General features: G+C 37.4%; 1 protein-coding gene across 3 annotated transcripts; it reads right to left on the bottom strand.

The window, feature by feature from the left end:
- Window positions 1-75: 75 nt before the first annotated feature.
- Window positions 76-18,110, bottom strand: setdb1a (SET domain bifurcated histone lysine methyltransferase 1a). 3 transcript variants are annotated; one of them, XM_048202579.1, is made up of 21 exons: window positions 18,092-18,110; window positions 17,188-17,385; window positions 16,903-17,111; window positions 16,770-16,795; window positions 13,905-15,408; window positions 13,392-13,529; window positions 13,045-13,249; window positions 12,197-12,270; window positions 11,903-12,093; window positions 11,103-11,307; window positions 9,662-9,944; window positions 9,356-9,590; window positions 8,382-8,746; window positions 7,352-7,468; window positions 6,197-6,366; window positions 5,888-6,115; window positions 4,959-5,006; window positions 2,893-2,991; window positions 2,603-2,805; window positions 2,392-2,480; window positions 76-444 (listed from the first exon to the last, which is right to left on the bottom strand). In XM_048202579.1, the coding sequence occupies exons 2-21, from the start codon at window positions 17,376-17,378 to the stop codon at window positions 327-329; spliced, it is 4,698 nt and encodes a 1,565-aa protein (XP_048058536.1). In that variant the 5' UTR covers window positions 17,379-17,385; window positions 18,092-18,110; the 3' UTR covers window positions 76-326. The 3 variants fall into 3 exon arrangements, with proteins under 3 accessions (XP_048058536.1, XP_048058537.1, XP_048058538.1); XM_048202580.1 differs by having other exon boundaries at window positions 9,662-9,941; XM_048202581.1 differs by lacking the exon at window positions 18,092-18,110 and adding an exon at window positions 17,800-18,085.
- Between the last annotated feature and the right edge of the window lie 382 nt (window positions 18,111-18,492).

The following is an 18,492-nucleotide window of genomic DNA, read 5'->3' as shown; positions in this document are numbered from 1 at the left end:
ATCCAGCTTTGTTTTCCAATGCATACTTATGCTAAATACATTTGACCAAAAAATAGACAAATCTTACAAGAAAAGTAGTTTTTGATATTTGCAAATTTTATTTACACATGAATACAAGAATATTCACATTTCGTGTAGAGGTTAAAAACAGTAAAAACAAACAAAACACAAATTTTAATATATTGTATTATACTATTCATATTCAATGGGTCATATAGTTAGAATGCTCTTCCAGAACAGTGCCACAACTACATTTCTGATAGGCTGATGAAAGTGTACAACACCCACACTTTAGTGAAAGCTTTAGTGTTGTTGAAAGGGGCAGATCAGAGCAGTCTTCCTGTACAGCGCAATGAGCCACAGCAGCAGAGCAGAACCTTCCCCTCCACACTGCCCACCTCATAGTTATAGTCCCACGTCAGCTCCGTACCTGCCCTGATGCGCCTGATAAAGAGAGAAGGAAGGAAAAATGGGATACAAACACATTAAGATTCTTGTCTACAAGGCGATTAATACATGGCTAAGGGGCTTTTTACACAGAAAGCGTAATACCATTCCACTTCTTTACCTTTATATAGTTTATATAAACAAAGCACAGGGGCTGTTCACAGAGATTGCATTTTTCCATTTCACTGTGCTACATTTCCATAGTTTTTCTATGTAAACATTTTGCAAAGCTCTCTAGACCTTGCATTTTTCTGTTCCACGGTCCTGTATCTCGTGTTTTTAACTGACAAAATACACTGTACAAAGAAGTTGAACATTTTAAAAAAATGCATCTCTAGACATGCTAGGTGAAGGGTTTCTGACTGTTAGGCATTCTGTGTTAACCAGCCCTGACGAACCATTCACACAGGAAGCGTTTTTTCATTCCACTGCACTGCTTTTCAATTGTTTTTCCATATAAACATGCACTAGACAGACGTGTTTGACCTTGCGTCTTTTGCGGCGTCTCACGCATGACACACGTTCTAAAAACATGCCGCTCAAGTTAAAAGAAGTTCAACTTTAAAAAAAAAAAACGCACATCTTTCATTCCACTGACCTGCGTCTCATGTTTTTAAAGGATTAGTTCACTTTAAAATGAAAATTACCCCAAGATTTACTCACCCTCAAGCCATCTTAGGTGTATATGACTGGCTGACTTCTTTCTGATGAACACACTCACGAGTTATATTAATAATTATCCTGACACGTCCAAGCTGTATAATAAGCTAAGAGTTTGAAGCTCAAGAAAGTGCATCCATCCATTATAAACGTACTCCACATGGCTCTGGGGGGGTAAATATCTATCTTCTACCAGACTGCCTTCAATATTCAACGTCCGGTTTTTAAAGCGGTTTTATGATTTTTTTTGTAAGTTGAATATGGAAGGCAGTCTGGCAGAAAATAGATATTTTATTTTATAACTAAACATGGATATTTGTCTTACACAAATGCATCGCATGCACTTTGAGCTTCAAACTTGTTGTCCCCATTCACTGCCATTATAAAGCTTGGACACATCAGGATATTTATTAATATAGCTCTTATATATAACTTGTGTTCATCACAAAGAAGAAAGTCATATACACATAGGATGGCTTGAGGGTGAGTAAAGCTAAAGGGTAATTTTCATTTTAAGTGAACTAATCCTTCAAATTCTGGCACTTTCTTCTTCTCTATTAGAATTCTGGCGGTGTAGACGCAGCTAAGTGTATTACTGCCCTCCACAGGTCAAAGTTTGAACCAAATTGTTATATACTTGCACTAGCATATTGTATATGACAATTTAGTTCAAACTTTGACCTGTGGAGGGCAGTAATACACTCAGCAGTGTCTACACTGCCTGAATTCTAATAGAGAAGAAGAAGAGAGCTAGTTCAAGATGAGTGTTTATGGTTAAAACGTATAAAAAGTTTATTATTTTTTTTAGAAAATGAGCGATGGTTTCTCTAGATAAGACCCTTAAATCCTTGTCTGGGATTGCTGTAAACTGTAATTTTGACCTTCAACCGTTTAGGCTCCACTGAAGTCCACTATATGGAGAAAAGTCCTGGAATGCTTTCATCAAAAACCTTAATTTCTTTTCGACTGAAGAAATAAAGATATGAACATCTTGGATGACAAAGCTGAGAAAATTATAAGGACATTTTAATTTGAAAGTGAACCAATCCTTTAACTGCAAAAACATGAGTCTAGCATTATGAAGAACAACAATGAAAAATTAGTGCAGTGGAATAGAAAAATGTCTAAGAATTGTTAATTAACGGTAATTAGGAATTAGGACACACTTATGAAATCAATATTTAGGGTTCCCAAATAAAACTTGGGCAAAGATCATTCATTTTTAAATATATATATAACACTTCTTTAATAGATAATCAAGCTGGTATGAATCAAGGCACTGACTTGCTGGCAAAGAACGCCACCCATGGGAACCGGAGGTCATGTGTGTCCACAAAGACGTTCTGGACAAACAAATTAGGACTGCAGCTATGCTGTTGAGAGAGGCAGAATTAACGATAAAGCAATATTAAAATTATACAAAACAAAAGTTTTCATTACAAACTCGTTTCATTGTTGGCACATTTACAATCACGAAAGGCTGGGTTTAGCTTACGTTGATGTAGCGGCCAAGGTTGCCCTCTTGTCTTGCGTCAATGATGTAACAGGTGTCCTCGTCATTAAACAGTCTGCGGGTGTTGTTGGAATGCAGAGCTGTCCTCTTTTTCTCATTTTGTGCGTCAATGGTTTCTAGGGGTTTTACTCTTCTCTGGGAGGACTTTATGGCAAAGCAACGCTTTGGACCTGAGGGTTCTTGACCTAGAGACACAAATTACAGTAATTCAATGAAATGATTAATGCATAAAATAATGAATAATGGTTATTGGTTAAGAAATAAGAACTGACCGTCCTCTCTTATTTGTTTGGTCACTTTCTTCTGAGCATCTTTAGGTGCTTCATGTGGCTTATGGGATAGTTTTGTCTCGCCTAAGGACTCATCACAGACTGAATAGGTAAAGAGAACAGGCCAAAAAAACATCAGGTAAGTTTGCAACATATTAGAGCAACATGAATGATTTGAAAGAAGCCTCTTGTGCTCACCAAGGAAGCTGCTAGATTTCAACCTATACACCTTATTGTCCATGGCTGCATCCCAATTTGCATACTATACATCCTAAATTGAATTTAGGATTAGTCTGTCTAATATCAAAAGACAAAGCTAAAGCAGCTACATGAGCATTTAAATGTTTTCGGAGATGACGTAATAATAAAATTATAAGCTACATGTTGCTCATACAGTAAATCATGGTGCTAGCAATGCCAAGGACATGGGTTAGATTTTAAGGGAATGCATGAACTGATAAAATGTGATAAAACTTGAATGCAATGTAAGTTGCTTTGGATAAAAGTGTTGGTCAAATGCATAAATTAAAATGATATGTAAATTTTAAGGTCATGTCTTACATGCAGACAGTTTGCAACAATGGGGCCTATGTCAACACTTTATGACTCAAGATTTTATGATGTATATCTATAGTATGCCTTAAACTTTAACACTCTCTCATAAGTTATTACTAATATGTTCTTTCCTCATCACCAGCAAAGTATACAAAATGGGATGATTCAAGTCACGGTTTACTCTCCATCTAACCAGGATTAGTATCGTTAACTAAACCTATACACTAATATATTGAAATAAAGCTGAAATAAAATAAAGTGTTGTCAATCGAGAAAAAAAAAAAACACATTTTTTCTGTAATTAATCATGATTAAAAATATTTTTTAAAGGTGCCCTAGAACTTAAAAAAAAAAGAAAAAAAAAAGTAATATAAGTCTAAGGTGTCCCCTGAATGTGTCTGTGAAGTTTCAGCTCAAAATACCCCATAGATTTTTTTTAAATTCAGTTTTTTAACTGCCTATTTTGGGGCATAATAAGAAATGAGCCGATTCAGGGTGTGTGGCCCTTTAATTCTCGTGCTCCCCGCCCCAAGAGCTCGCGCTTGCCTTAAACAACATAAAAAAAGTTCACACAGCTAATATAACCCTCAAAATGGATCTTTACAAAGTGTTCGTCATGCAGCATGTCTAATCGCGTAAGTACAGTGTTTATTTTGATGTTTACATTTGATTCTGAATGTGTTTGAGGCTGTGCTCCGTGGCTAACGGCTAATGCTACACTGTTGGAGAGATTTATAAAGAATGAAGTTGTGTTTATGCATTATACAGACTGCAAGTGTTTAAAAATGAAAATAGCGACGGCTCTCTTGTCTCCATGAATACAGTAAGAAACGATGGTAACTTTAACCACATTTAACAGTACATTAGCAACATGCTAACGAAACATTTAGAAAGACAATTTACAAATATCACTAAAAATATCATGTTATCATGGATCATGTCAGTTATTATTGCTCCATCTGCCATTTTTCACTATTGTCCTTGCTTGCTTACCTAGTCTGTTGATTCAGCTCTGCACATCCAGACGTTACTGGCTGCCCTTGTCTAATGCCTTTCATAATGTTGGGAACATGGGCTGGCATATGCAAATATTGGGGGCGTACACCCCGACTGTTACGTAACAGTCGGTGTTATGTTGAGATTCGCCTGTTCTTCGGAGGTCTTTTAAACAAATGAGATTTATATAAAAAGGAGGAAACAATGGAGTTTGAGACTCACTGTATGTCATTTCCATGTACTGAACTCTTGTTATTTAACTATGCCGAGGTAAATTCAATTTTTGAATCTAGGGCACCTTTAATATTTTTACATGGTAATTTCAGTTACTCTCCAAATTAATGTAGAAACAACTTAAAGACAGTATATTTTAAATATTAATTTAATGGCATCTTTTTATGAAAGAAGGCCAGTATCACTGATAGTAATACTGATGTCTCTATGAAATTGATTTTTTTAAACAATAATTATAGACATTCAACATTACAGTATAACTGAAACATCACACTGAATCTTACCTTCCATATCCTCTTGTTCTGTGGCCAGCTCCATAGGTTCTTCTCTTTCTATGTGGGGGGAAAAAAAAAAACAAACAAAACAAAAACATGGCAAAAATTTCAATTGAAAAGACACACAATTGCTTGGTTATATGTTAACTTGTCTTAAAGGATTAGTCCACTTTCTAATAACATTTTCCTGATAATTTACTCACCCCCATGTCATCCAAAATGTTTATGTATTTCTTTCTTCTGTCGAAAAGAAATTAAGGTTTTTGATGAAAACATTCCAGGATTTTTCTCCTTATAGTGAACTTCAATGGTCTCCAAACGGTTGAAGGTCAAAATTACAATTTCAGTGCAGCTTCAAAGGGCTTTAAACGATACCAGACGAGGAATAAGGGTCTTATCTAGCAAAATGATCGGTCATTTTCGGAAAAAAATACAACTGTATATGCTTTATAAACAAAATATCGCTTACGCTGTATGTCCTACGCCTTCCCTATTCTACTTATGGAACGAATGCGGCACCAGTTTCGTTTTTTTCCGTAAGTAGAATAAGAAAGGCGTAGGACATACAGCGTACACGTTTTGAAGAATGCGGAAACCGGAAGTACGTTCAAGGCGATATTTTGTGTTTATAAAGCATGTACAGTTGTATGACTGATCGTTTCGCTAAATAAGACCCTAAATCCTCGTCTGGTGTCATTTAAAGCCCTTTGAAGCTGCATTGAAACCAATTTTGACCTTCAACCGTTTGGAGGCCATTGAAGTCCACTATAAGGAGAATAATCCTGGAATGTTTTCATCAAAAAAACTTAACTTCTTTTCGACTGACGAAAGACAGACATGAACATCTTGGATGACATGAGGGTGAGTAAATTATCAGAAAAATTTTATTGAAAAGTGGACTAATCCTTTAAGGCTGAATATTTACACACACAACACACCTTCACCGCTGCTAGAATCTTCTTGGTAGAGGGGATTTTTCCACAACGGCCCTGTTTTCATGGTTATGGTCTTCTTGTTGCTTTCGACCTCTGTGTCTGAGCAGTACGCCTCGCTCTCATAACCCTCTTTTAGTTTCTCCACCCCCTCAATGAAGTCAAGGTTGGCCAAATACTCATTGCCGGACACCGTGTCATCTTCATTCATTTTGTCTTCGTTTACTATTTTACCTGCGAGGTGATAGATGGAGGTGGTAAGGAAGTAATTGTTTTGGACTAAAAGGTTTTTGGTTCAAATGCCTGATTGCTTACCAGTGAAAACACACACGAATGTGCCCTTGGCCACATCATCTCTGCAGCGGATGCCCCATCCCTTGTGCTGTGTCATGAAGAGCTCCAGCCGCAGCTGCATACCGTGCTGAACCAGCCTGTTGCTGCACATTCTTGGGTCACAGCGGCAGAGAGAGTTACACTCGTATACCCTACAGAGATGGAAAGAGAGAGAGAGATGAGCGAGGGTGTTTGAAAACATAAGTGTAATGTCATTAAGTGTTGGGGTTACATTATCGAGTTACACAATCAGATTACTTGACACACTACTTTTAAATTTAATACAAAATATCGGAGTTTTTCAAATAATTAAGGCAATTTCACACAGTGAATTGCAAACTCAGAATATTACACAAACCTACAATAACTAAATATGTTAACACTAATATATTTTATGTATTTAAGCTCATTTTATTAACCAATGTCTTTGCTGGTGACCTTTGATGATCCAATTAAACCATACTAATAAGGAAAAAGTTTTTTGTTTTTATTGCTAAAATAAAAGTGTTGAACAAAGTTGAGGTAAGATTTTCTTTTTATTCCTTATGGATGCATTAAATTGATCAAAAGGGTCAGTAAAACATTTACACTTGACTGCTCGGAGGCACATCGATGGAAAGGTGGGTGGTGTTTGAGGAAGTTGATCCTTTTGCCATTCAACTATATTTAGCAGCACAACCATTTTAAACAATATTTCTAGAGCAACAAATCAGCATATTAGAATGATTTCTGAAGAATCATGTGACACTGAAGACTGGAGTAATGATGCTGTAAATTCAGCTTTGCATCACAGGAAAAAGTACATTTTATAATATATATTATTAAAATAGAAAACCATTATTTTAAATTATAATATTTAACAATACTACTGTTTTACTGTATTTTTGATCAAATAAATGCAGCCTTGGTGAGCAGAAGAGAATTCTTTCAAAAACATTTGCACAAACTCTTTAAAATACTGACCACAAAATTTTAATGATAGTGTATCTAGTTATGCATTGACTTGTCTCAGACCATGATTATAAGGTTTTTGTCAATAAAATTAACACTGATGCATTTCATCTGATATTGGATAGGCAATTCCATTGTAATCAAACAAGAATCAGACAGACAAAAAAAACAGAGGTTGTTTCTTACCCTGTTGGCAAGCTTGTTGGCAACCTCTTGTGTGTGTATCCAGCACTAACATCTACTGGACCGCCACTGCATAAGGACGTGGCCTCAATGGTCAGCTGGTGGCATGCGCACTTTGACCTGTTGCACATACAAATACAATGCGTTTAATAATGTTATCCATAATTTAAAATTCAATGCAATTTATTAGTTAAATAATTATGACTTGGGAACCTAAAGGCAAACTTTTTTGATCCTTGATTCATCATATCCAGGTCAAAAACATTTTATCTGTGAAGGCATGTTTAGTGTAGTGTTGTCAAAAGTACCAACCGTGATACCAAGTTAGTATGAAATTTAAAAAATGAGAGGCTTTGAGTGCTGTTGAGGGGATTCGTAAACATCTCTGATTAGCAATTGTGTTTGTACGCTCATCAGATATGTCTGTGATTGGTAGCAATGATCAATGCACAGGAACGTTTGAAAGCACTTGCAAGTGTTTGAAAGCGGGACCATTTGAAATGCTCTGTGTGTATCTGTGTAAGCGCTCTGTAAGCATCACTGATGTCTATTTACAACATGTTTTTGAAGCAATGATCATTGTAGCCAATCATAGACATATCTGATGAGCGTGTGAACAACTGCCAATCAGAGGTGTTTACGAATCCGCTCAAGTAGCACTCGAAGTGTCGCATTTTTAAACTTTCAGTACCGACTTGGTATCGCGGTTGGTACTTTTGACGACACTAGTTTAGTGTATGACTTCTCAAGAATTATGATTGCTGGTTAGGGACTGGTAGATACATAGACAAACTTCTGTGTCTAAATTAGGGATGGGCAACTTCAGTCTGGAGGGCCACTGTCTTCAGCAGAGTTTAGCTCCAACCCTGATAAAAAAAACTCCCCTGCCTGTGGTTTTCTAGTAATCTTAAAGACACTGTATTTTCAGGTGTTTGATTAGGGTTGGAGTTAAACTCTGCAGGACAGTGGCCCTCCAGGACAGAAGTTGAACTCGAAACATTCCTTTAATTTTGCAAATTTGCTAAGAACATACCTGTCCCGACAGCCATCTGTGCAGTCACAGCCGATCAAGAAATCTAAGCTTGTATTGATGTTAACACCTGGGGCTGGACTTCTGTCTTTGGTGTAAGTGACATTAGGAGCAAGTGTATTGTCCACTTCATTAACACAGGGCACCGGCACCACCTCCCTACCCTCCGAGATGTCCGGCAGGTAGAGGTGAGGCTGGCCAGTTGATGTGGAAGGGGGTCGGGCACGATTCACAAGGACAAATGGATCCATACAAAACATTTCCAGAAAGAGGAAGTCACATCGTGTTTCAATCAAGTATTCTTGAACTTCCTGCATGTCACACAGGCTCCGCCCACATGGAGAACGATAAAAAATGTGGAAAAACACCTAAAGAAAGCAAAAAGGAGACATTTATGATAATAAAAATAATGTGTAGCTGCCATACAGAGAAACATCTCCTTTCGAAAGTTTGGGGTCAGTAAGATTTTTAAAGAAATTAATACTTTTATTAAGCAAGGAGGCACTAAATTGATCAAAAGTGACATTAAAGACATTTATTATATTACAAAATATTTCTATTTCAAATAAACACTGTTCTTTTGAACTTTCTATTCATCAAAGAATCCTGGGGAAAAAAAAAAAAAAAAAAAAGTATAATGGTTTCTAAAAAAATATTAAGCAGCACAACTATTTTCAACATTGATAATACTAAGAAATATTTCTTGAGCAGCAAATCAGCATATTAGAATGATTTCTGAAGGATCATGTGACACTGAATACGGGAGTAATGATGCTGAAAATTCAGCTTTGCGTCACAGGAATAAATTACATTTCAAAATATATTATAAAATACCAAACAGTTATTTTGAATTGTAATAGTATTTCATATTCATGCATTTAAAAAAAAAAAAAAAAATCTTACCAACCCAAACTTTTGAATGGAACATTCAATATAGTTGAATGGCAAAAGGATCAACTTCCTCAAACACCACCCACCTTTCCATCGATGCGCCTCCGAGCAGTCATTCGCCGAAACTTAAAAAGCAATGGGATAAGAAGAGGATTTTGACCACGATGCATGTCTGCCTGAGACGGTCTTACCCCATCCAGACATGCTGGACAACAGCGATGATACAAGTATATAGACTTGGACTGCTCTTGCTCTGAAACATGCTCCTCTTCCTCAGAAACATACTCTTCCTCCTCATCAGGGGCGGGTCGTTTTGCACTTCTGGAATATAGTGTGAGGAGGTTAGTATTCCAGACCATCCCATCTTTAACCAGGACAAGCCCATTACTCACCTTAAACTTGAGGTACTGACTGCTGTAGCAGATTTACCCTTCGACACACCGTCAGCTGGTAAGACGAGCGAGAGCTTAGACAACTTCTGGAGGATGACCTTCGGCTGGAAAGCTGCCGACATGATATTTTGAGGGGAGATAGATGGTGTTTTGGTGACTGTGGATTGTCGGGTCACGCGTGCGGGAGTCTCATCTGCTGAGGTGACAGTCGTTGAAGTAACAGTTGCTGAGGCAACTTTTGTAGAGGAGGAAGTTGTGTTGTGCTGAGGCATGGCATTTCCTGCTAAACAAGAAACAGAATTGGTGATTAATACTAATACAATAAAATACACAAAAATGTATAAACTAATTTTTAACAGATTAAAGTACAAAAGAAAACAACTTCAAAGAATCAAAAGAAACATTTTCAAGCAATATGTAGATTCTGGGCTGGCATGTTTTAGTCCAGGTTAAAGGGTTAGTTGACCCAAAAATGAAATTTGTCAAATTATTCACCCTCCTGTCGTTCCAAACCCACAAGACCTTCGTTTATCTTTGGAACACAAATTAAGATATTTTCGATGAAATCAGAGAGCTTTCTAATTTTTGTTTTGTTTTTGCGCACAAAAAGTATTCTCGTGTCTTCATAACATTAAGGTTGAACCACTGTAGTCACATGGACATGCACATGAATTTAACAATGTCTTTACAACCTTTCTGGCCCTTGAAATTTGTTATGACGTTGCTGTCTATAGAGAGATCAGAAAGCTCTCGGATTTCACCAAAAATATCTAATTTGTGTTCTGAAAATGAACTAAGGTCTTGCGGGTTTGTAATGACATGAGGGTGAGTAATTAATGACAAATTTCATTTTTGGGTGAACTAACCCAAATGTAAAATGTAAAATGTAAAAATGTTTGAAAATAAAATATTAAGTCTAAGTATTTATGTATTTGATGTCATTTGATAAACACTGTATTAGTGAATACAAAAATATGAATGGCTGTTTGAAAATAGTTAAAATGTTCTGAATTTCTTCTCTGAGACATGTGGGTGGGACAGCTGTGCAGCACTGCTTTGTGTACAGGGGTAACCACTGTATTTATTCTTCTCCATAAGATTTACCTACTGGCAGACAGTGAATTTGTATATTAATTTAGCCTGTCTTTTGTTCTTGTTCAAACCAATGCGAAAACCGGACCTAGTTTTTATACACCATACACGCGGTACTGTAAAATTTAATGGGTTGTTGGAAAAGAAGCTAATGTGCATTCTAAAAATCAAATTCAGATTCTAATGTATGCAAAAATTAGTCACTTTTTTGAAGTGCCCAAGATAACAATTTGCGCACGTTAATTATCGCAATATACCATATTACTGAATAATATACCGAAATGTCTAGTTGGAAATGCACATACAAGAGACAGGAAAAGTGAATGAATCACAAACACAAAAAATCTACCTGTTTTAGCAGGCTGTTGAGTTTTCTGTTGAGGCGCTTCTTGCGATTTCTGTTGAGGCGCTTCTTGCGATTTCTGTTGAGGCGATTGCTGAGTCTTGTGTAGAGCAGTTTGTTGTGGTTTCTCTTTAGAAAGACGTTTCTTAATATTTACAATGTGTTCCAACTTGTCTGAGCCTTTATAAATCCACTCTTTTTGATTGTCTTTCTGAAAAAACAACAACAACATCAAAATCAAAATGGCAGGCCTTTGGTATTATAGTGACGTGTAAAAATCAATGATACATGTCAAGGCCAAGTATGGTAACCCATACTCGGAATTTGTCCTCTGCATTTAACACATCCAAGTCAGTGCACACACTTTAGGAGTAGTGAACACACACCCACACCTGGAGCAGTGGGCAGCCATTTTGCTGTGGCGCCCGGGGACCGACTGGGTGTTGGTTGCCTTGCTCAAGGGCACCGCAGTCATTTCCTGCTGGTTTTGAGAATCAAAGCCGTAACCTTCGGGTTACCAGTCTGACTATTTCACCATTAGGCCACGACTGCCCTACAGTCTATAAAATTCACCAACAAATTTATCTCCAAGATCAGAATCTCCCAAAATCTGGCAGTGGAGGTTGTCAAGGGAGTTGACTGTGCTACTGAGAGAAATTTTATGAAATATTCTGTGACATTCTCATGAAGTACCCACTGACTTTCATGTCCCTTTGTATTAAGGAACTAAATTGCAAGATTCAGAGAAAAGATTAGAATTAGGTTCACAGAATAAAACTAACAGCCCACAATGGACTCAATTTCACCTTAAAGCAGATCTGGATCAGGCTGCCATCCAACTGAAGCACCGTGCAGGACTCAAACTTGTCATTTCGCACTGCCCTGGTGTCTTGCCCTATGCGAAGTACCACAGCAATGGGGTTGGGATAGACACGGAGATATTCCTTCACCTGCGACCGACATGCCTCATCCTCGATGTCCCTCCACACCTTTCTCACTGCAAAGAAAACAAATGTTAACAAAATTCACTTCTAGAAGTCAAGCGATTTCATGGTATTTTAAACTAAGACTGAAATGGAGTTTGAAAGAAAATCTCTTACCTTGTTTGCAGACAACATGAATGTCTGGCAGTGCCAGATACGCTGCCTTGCCATCATCATAAAACACCATGAACCTGACAGAAACATTTATTAAAATTTTTCATCTTTAGAGAAAATGTTTTTGAGAAAAAAAAAATTTAATGTATAGTGCAGTGCATCTACAAGACATAATATAAAAAATATAGTTGCAAGCAGCCAATAAGGAACCAAGCACAAAGAAGCAAGCAAAAAGTAAAATCATCAGTAAAATATAGCATTTTATTTTATATACTTTATTGTAGTTAGTGGCAACTTAATATTTTGTTCAGTTATAGCGCAACCAACAGGTGCAATCTTACCACTTTTTTAATGTGTCTTCAGAGTGTACCCATAAATAAATTTCAAATATCTCATTTTGTTTATGAGTTATAGACATGTACGAGTACATAAAAAATGACCCATGCACGAAATTTTGGCATTTGGGCTTTAACGTATAACCAACGACCTGTTTCTGAATTTCCTACAGTGGTTTCATCTCGTTCGGACTAACGGTTTCGAAGATATTCGCGAATAAATCGCTATGCAGCACAAACCATAATGTGAAACCTAGCATATTATGATATCGTTGGAGTCGGCAAGGATTCAGAAATCTAAGGAGATGACTCCCATGAAAATAAGTCAACCACATCAAAAGTTATGAGCATATGGATATTTGATTTCACCACTAGGAAGCTACTTTGAAACTTTTCAGGCTAAATAATTATTTCCTTTTGTATTCCATAAACAAATAAATAGATTAGTATGAATGACATGAGGGTGAGTAAATGAGGACAAAAATATTTGAGTGAACTATCCCTTTATAAATTCACCTCATGCGATTCTTGCGCTCAGGAAGCTCAACCAGCACGGCAGCATTATACAAGATCTTTCCTTTATCATCTTTGTAGCTGGCCACAACACGACAACCAACAAACAAATCCTTAAGCACAGGAGGCTTTGCAGGGGCCACGTGATGAGCAGGTAGCAGAATCTGTTTACCCTTCTTAAATTCCACCTTATATTTGTGGCCCTTCTCTAAAAGGAAAAAAAATGGGACAGGTCAGATTATACCATTTAATAACCAACTCAATATGAATAAAAAGAAATGTCTCCTTAGTACAAAAACAACCCTTCCTTCTACTTTTTTTTTGTAATATACAGAATAGATCATTTTTACCAGTCGTTTGGACTTCTTCTACTGTTCCTCGACACCACACGTTGGGTTTCCTTTTCCCCAAAACTCCCGTGCTGACCTTGAGTATCATCTCTTTATGTGCTTGAGAAGACTTAGAAGACTTGGATGAAGACTTGGATCCTAAGAAGATCAGAGACAGAGGACAAATACTGTTACTGGATGGATGGATGACAAAAATTGTTAAACACACTTATTTTTATTTTTTACTGGACATTCAACACAGATTTTTTTTAAAGTTCTTGCCAAGGCTGCATTTATTTGATCAAAATTACAGTAAAAAAAATAATAAAAGTCAAATATTATTATCTGTTTTAATACATACAAAGATTCCTGTGATGAAGAAATATTTCATTATTAATGTTGAACACAAATTTTGTAAAAAGATTTTTACTAAAATGCATGTATCTGTATGCATCTGTAGCACATTATGTAATGCTTAGGTTAATATACTATGGTATAAACTGCATATATATAAAAAAAAAAAATGGAGCTTACTTTTTTTATCTTTAGAAGGTTCAGCAGAATCATCATTGTGGGTGGTCTCATCGGTAGTTGGAGTCTGGTTTGGAGGTGGTTTAGAAGGTGATTCAGGGGGTTCATCACTGGGTATAGGACTAGCAGGCTGGTCCTCTGTGTCAGAGGGTTCATCAATACTCTCTTCAGGTGATGCCGCCTTTTTTGTTTCTTTTTCGGGGCTGGAAGTGCTGGTGACAGACGTAGAGTTTTTTGAAGATCTCAGCCTGGCTGTTGGACTTGTTGTGGACACAGAAGGTTTAGCAGATTTGCTCCTTGTTGTTGGCTTTTCTGTCTTGTCAATAAATTCCGAATCACAACTGGCAGTATTTTCAGGTTCTTCAGAATCGCTTGGCAAGGGTGACACATCAGGAGAAGTCACTGTGGTTACCTCAGGCTCAGGCTGGTTTGTTTCAGTTAATGTATCGTCACTGGCAATATTTTCAGGTTCTTCAGAAACGCTCTGTGACAAAGATACTTCAGAAGTCGTTGTGGTTGACTCGGGCTCAGCCTGTTTTGTTTCTAAGCACGCTGTATCGGCACTGGCAATAGTTGAAGACATTTCTGAAGGGGTCTCTGATGTCACATGAGGATCAGTCTCATTATTATCAGTCTCTGAATTATGACCCTCACTAGTTTTCAATTGTTCTGAATGGATTTTAGAAGTCTTCGATAATTTAAGTTTGAATTCTGAATTCAGCCTGTCTGACGGTTCAGAATCGCTTTCAAGCAAATCAATCTCAGGAGTCACTGCTTTCATCTGAGGTTCAGTCTTAATTTCTGCAATGGATGCTAACTTATGACTGGAAACCATTTCAAAAAGTTTTGAATTACTTGGAGGCGAAGACATTTCTGGCTTTATTGCTGACAAGTGAGGCTCAGATTTTACTGTTGCAATGGATCCAGAATTAGCCCTGTCAATAGTTTCTAGTTGTTTGCTTGGAATCAAAGACATTTCTGAAGAAGTCACTGCTGTCAACTGAGGTTCAGTTTTAATTTGATGAGCAGCAGTTTCATGTTTTGAAATGTTCTTTTCCCAAGGCATTAATTCTGTCGTTTGAGGCTCCGTCTTAATTAATCGTATGGATGTACGGTTATGACTAGCAGTGGTGTCGTATTGTTTTGAAATGCTCATTTCCCAAGGGGTTAATGCTGTCAGTTGAGGTTCAGTCTTAATCGCTGGTCTAAAATCTGAATTATGACTGGCAAAAGATTTGCATTGTTCCGAACTGCTGAGAAATGAGGACATTTCAGGTACTTTCAACAAAGATTCGGTCTTAACTATTGCAATCGAGTTGTTCATCATTTCCAATTTTGGCGTGACAGATTCAGAACGGCTGGTCTCAGGGGTCGAGGTCGATGAAGGTCTGTTGCTGATGTCGGATGATGGTGATCCAGTGCTTATGGAGGAACTTTTGTTCACCATCTGGACTAAGTCCTGAACAAGTCTGGATGACTTCTGAATGGCCATAGTCACCTTTTCAAGCTGAAAGAAAGAAAAATAACTCATAAACAGAGGAATAATCAAAGAAAAATGAATGAAAACAATGAAAACTAGATTAAAAAGTTTGTCGAGACAAACTTTAAGTTGGCTTGAAAAAGCTGGTCCAGAAAGTTTTGAAGCAGTTTTAAAAGTTTAAAGTTTGAGAGTTTTCAGTTTGAAAGTTTAACTTTTATTTTAGTAGTTTTGCTAGATAGATAGATAGATAGATAGATAGATAGATAGATAGATAGATAGATAGATAGATAGATAGATAGATAGATAGATAGGTGTTGCTATGTGGTTGCTAAGGTACTTGAGGTGGTTGCTAAGGTGCTGCTATGCGGTTGCTAGGGTACTCGGGGTGGTTGCTATGGTGTTGCTATGCGGTTGCTAGGGAAATCGAGGTGGTTGCTAGGATGTTGCCAGGGTGATTTATGTGGTTGCTAGGTGGTTGCCATGATGGTTTAGTTGCTATGTGGTTGCTAAGTTGTTCTGGATGGTTGCTATGAGATAGATAGATAGATAGATAGATAGATAGATAGATAGATAGATAGAACAATTTAGTTAGATATAGATAGATAGATAAACAGATAAATAGATTTAGTTTGATAGATAGATTTAGTTTGATAGATAGATTTAGTTTGATAGATAGATAGATAGATAGATAGATAGATAGATAGATAGATAGATAGATAGATAGATAGATAGATATAGGAATGGCAGTTTAATTGAGTCTGTGTGTTTGAATTTGAATTTTGACAGTTGGAATGTTCAGATCAGCCAAGTTCAATGAAAGTCAATAGGATTTTTCCAAGTTTCAGCGTTTTTAGGAAAACCGTAAGTCGGATCAGTTAGAAAAGATATAGCAACTAAGTTAACAACAGTCTGAAGGTCTGACCCGAGTTCGGAGTTTATAGAGTTAAAGCTCTAGGAGGAGTTAGAGTTGGTCTCAGAAGAATAATAATAAGTTTAAATAGCATTACAGTAAGTTGGCTTTTTCAAGCCAACTTAATGACATTTGAGTCTAATTGAGTTTTTGAGTCTAATAGGCTTCCGTAGTTTAAATTTGAATTTTGACAGTTGGAATTTGAAAGTCTTGGCTCATTTGAACATTCCGTCAATGAAAGTCAATGGGATTTTTCCGAGCTTTAACAGTCATTTTTAGGAAAACCGTAAGTCCGAGCAACTCGAGAAGGTCTGACCCGAGTTTGGAGTTTGTAGAGTTAAAGCTCTAGGAGGAGTTAGAGTCTAAAATTTTAGTCTCAGAAAAAAATAGCATAACAATATGTTGACTTTTTCAAGCCAACTTAATAACAAAATGAACAGAAAAAAAGAAAAGACATTTTTTCAGTAAACATCCTCACCATTGGTTCCAAGGTTTCTTTGGTGGCTGCAAGAGGAAAACCAAAGTCATAAGCCCAAAATGGAATCATATTTTTAATTACAATGCCATAATTTAAAATAATAGCACTTTCCATTAAAATGTTTGTCTCTTACCTCCCAGATCAATGACAACAATATCATCATCATCATCATCTCCATTACAGACACTATTTTCCTGTCTATTCTCCTCATTATCATCTGTGATATGAATGACGTCCTGTGGTCCTCCTCCTCCTCCTTCCTCTTCCGAGTCCTCGTCTCGGTAGTCCAATCCCAGCATTCCATAAAGACCCTTCATCACCGACTCGCACTCAAAGACTGATCTGATACAAACACAGTCAAAGTGTCACCCTGACTTTGAGATATTGTCATTAGTCACTGAAAAACACAACAACTTACTCGCAGGCATTGCTGTACAGAAGGCGGGTGTAGGTTGATTCTTTCTCCCTCTGCTTCACCCACTCCTCCACCTGTGCCAGCTGCTCACGTCTCTCCACCAGATGAGGGTTTCGCTCCACCTCTGCCTGGATCCAGCGCTGCAGGTCATCCTTTGTCATCCTCAGGAGGTTATCATCTTTTCCGCTACTCATGGCTTTACTGTTGGAGCAATATAATGAAAAAGGTCAAACATTTTGTGCTAACAATGCTTAACAGTGCATGTTGTATTGTGCTTTTGATACACTTGGCAATAAAGCGATGAAGCTCTTTTCTCCTTTTTGTTGTTGAAGCATTTGTACAATATTTGTACATAATAAAAGGCCTCTGGGAGTCATCAGAAACTCTTGGACAGGCATATAGTGAGAATCAGAGGATGTACATGTACATTGACAGCTCAAAAAGCATAATTGATAGATCAAGAACTATAGAGGATATATAACACACACTTCAATAACGTTCTTCCCTTTCCATTCAGCAAATCTCAGGCCTAATAAAACCAAATGTTGCTACTCTTTGCTAGGGCAATATATCAATTACATAAAGCGAGATAATTGCATAAGGTGCCATACATACTCTCTAGTTTTTCCAAATTGCTGTTGTAGTATGTTAGAATCCTGAGGACACTCGCATATCAAAAACCGCGCAGCCACTGGATAACGTTATATGGTGTAAACCATTCCGCTTGTTTATATGTCGGCAATGCACAAAGTCTGCCACTGCTGCAAGGACGAGTCTTATGGATATCCTACAACCTCCAAAACTACATGAAGAACTAAAAAGTGCGCAATAAAAGAACTAAAAACACATGGAAACAAACAATATCCAGACTATCGTGTGCATGTACGGTAGCGGATGCAGAACCTACAAGAGACATTCTGATTGGACCAGCGCACGTTGACGCGGGAGGATTAGCCACGCCCACATACCCTTCAATCACTTCAATGCTTCAAGCATAATCCTGTCATCACCTAAAATAGATTTAACGGAGGTAGTTGGACGTAATTTGAGTGTGTTCGGTCTAAATGATAAGTATTGTTGTTTAACGCTGCATCGTGTGCTTTCTATCAAATGGCTATTAAAGATTCTCGTGTTTTTCAGGTATAATTTATCAAGCTCCTGTATGAGCGCTACGTTGTCACGTGCCATCGATTACTTTTCTCAGCGCTGAAACGGATGGACCAATCACAGTGGTTTTGTTAGTGTGCGTTTTGTCTGTTGATGGGAAAAGTATGAAGTTCTGCAGATGAATGAAAAATAGAGTAACAC

Source organism: Megalobrama amblycephala, linkage group LG9 (genome assembly GCF_018812025.1).
Source record: "Megalobrama amblycephala isolate DHTTF-2021 linkage group LG9, ASM1881202v1, whole genome shotgun sequence".
NCBI classification, from domain to species: Eukaryota; Metazoa; Chordata; class Actinopteri; order Cypriniformes; family Xenocyprididae; genus Megalobrama; species Megalobrama amblycephala.
The sequence above is the reverse complement of the archived record's forward strand: the minus strand, read 5'-3'. Positions and strand labels throughout refer to the sequence as shown.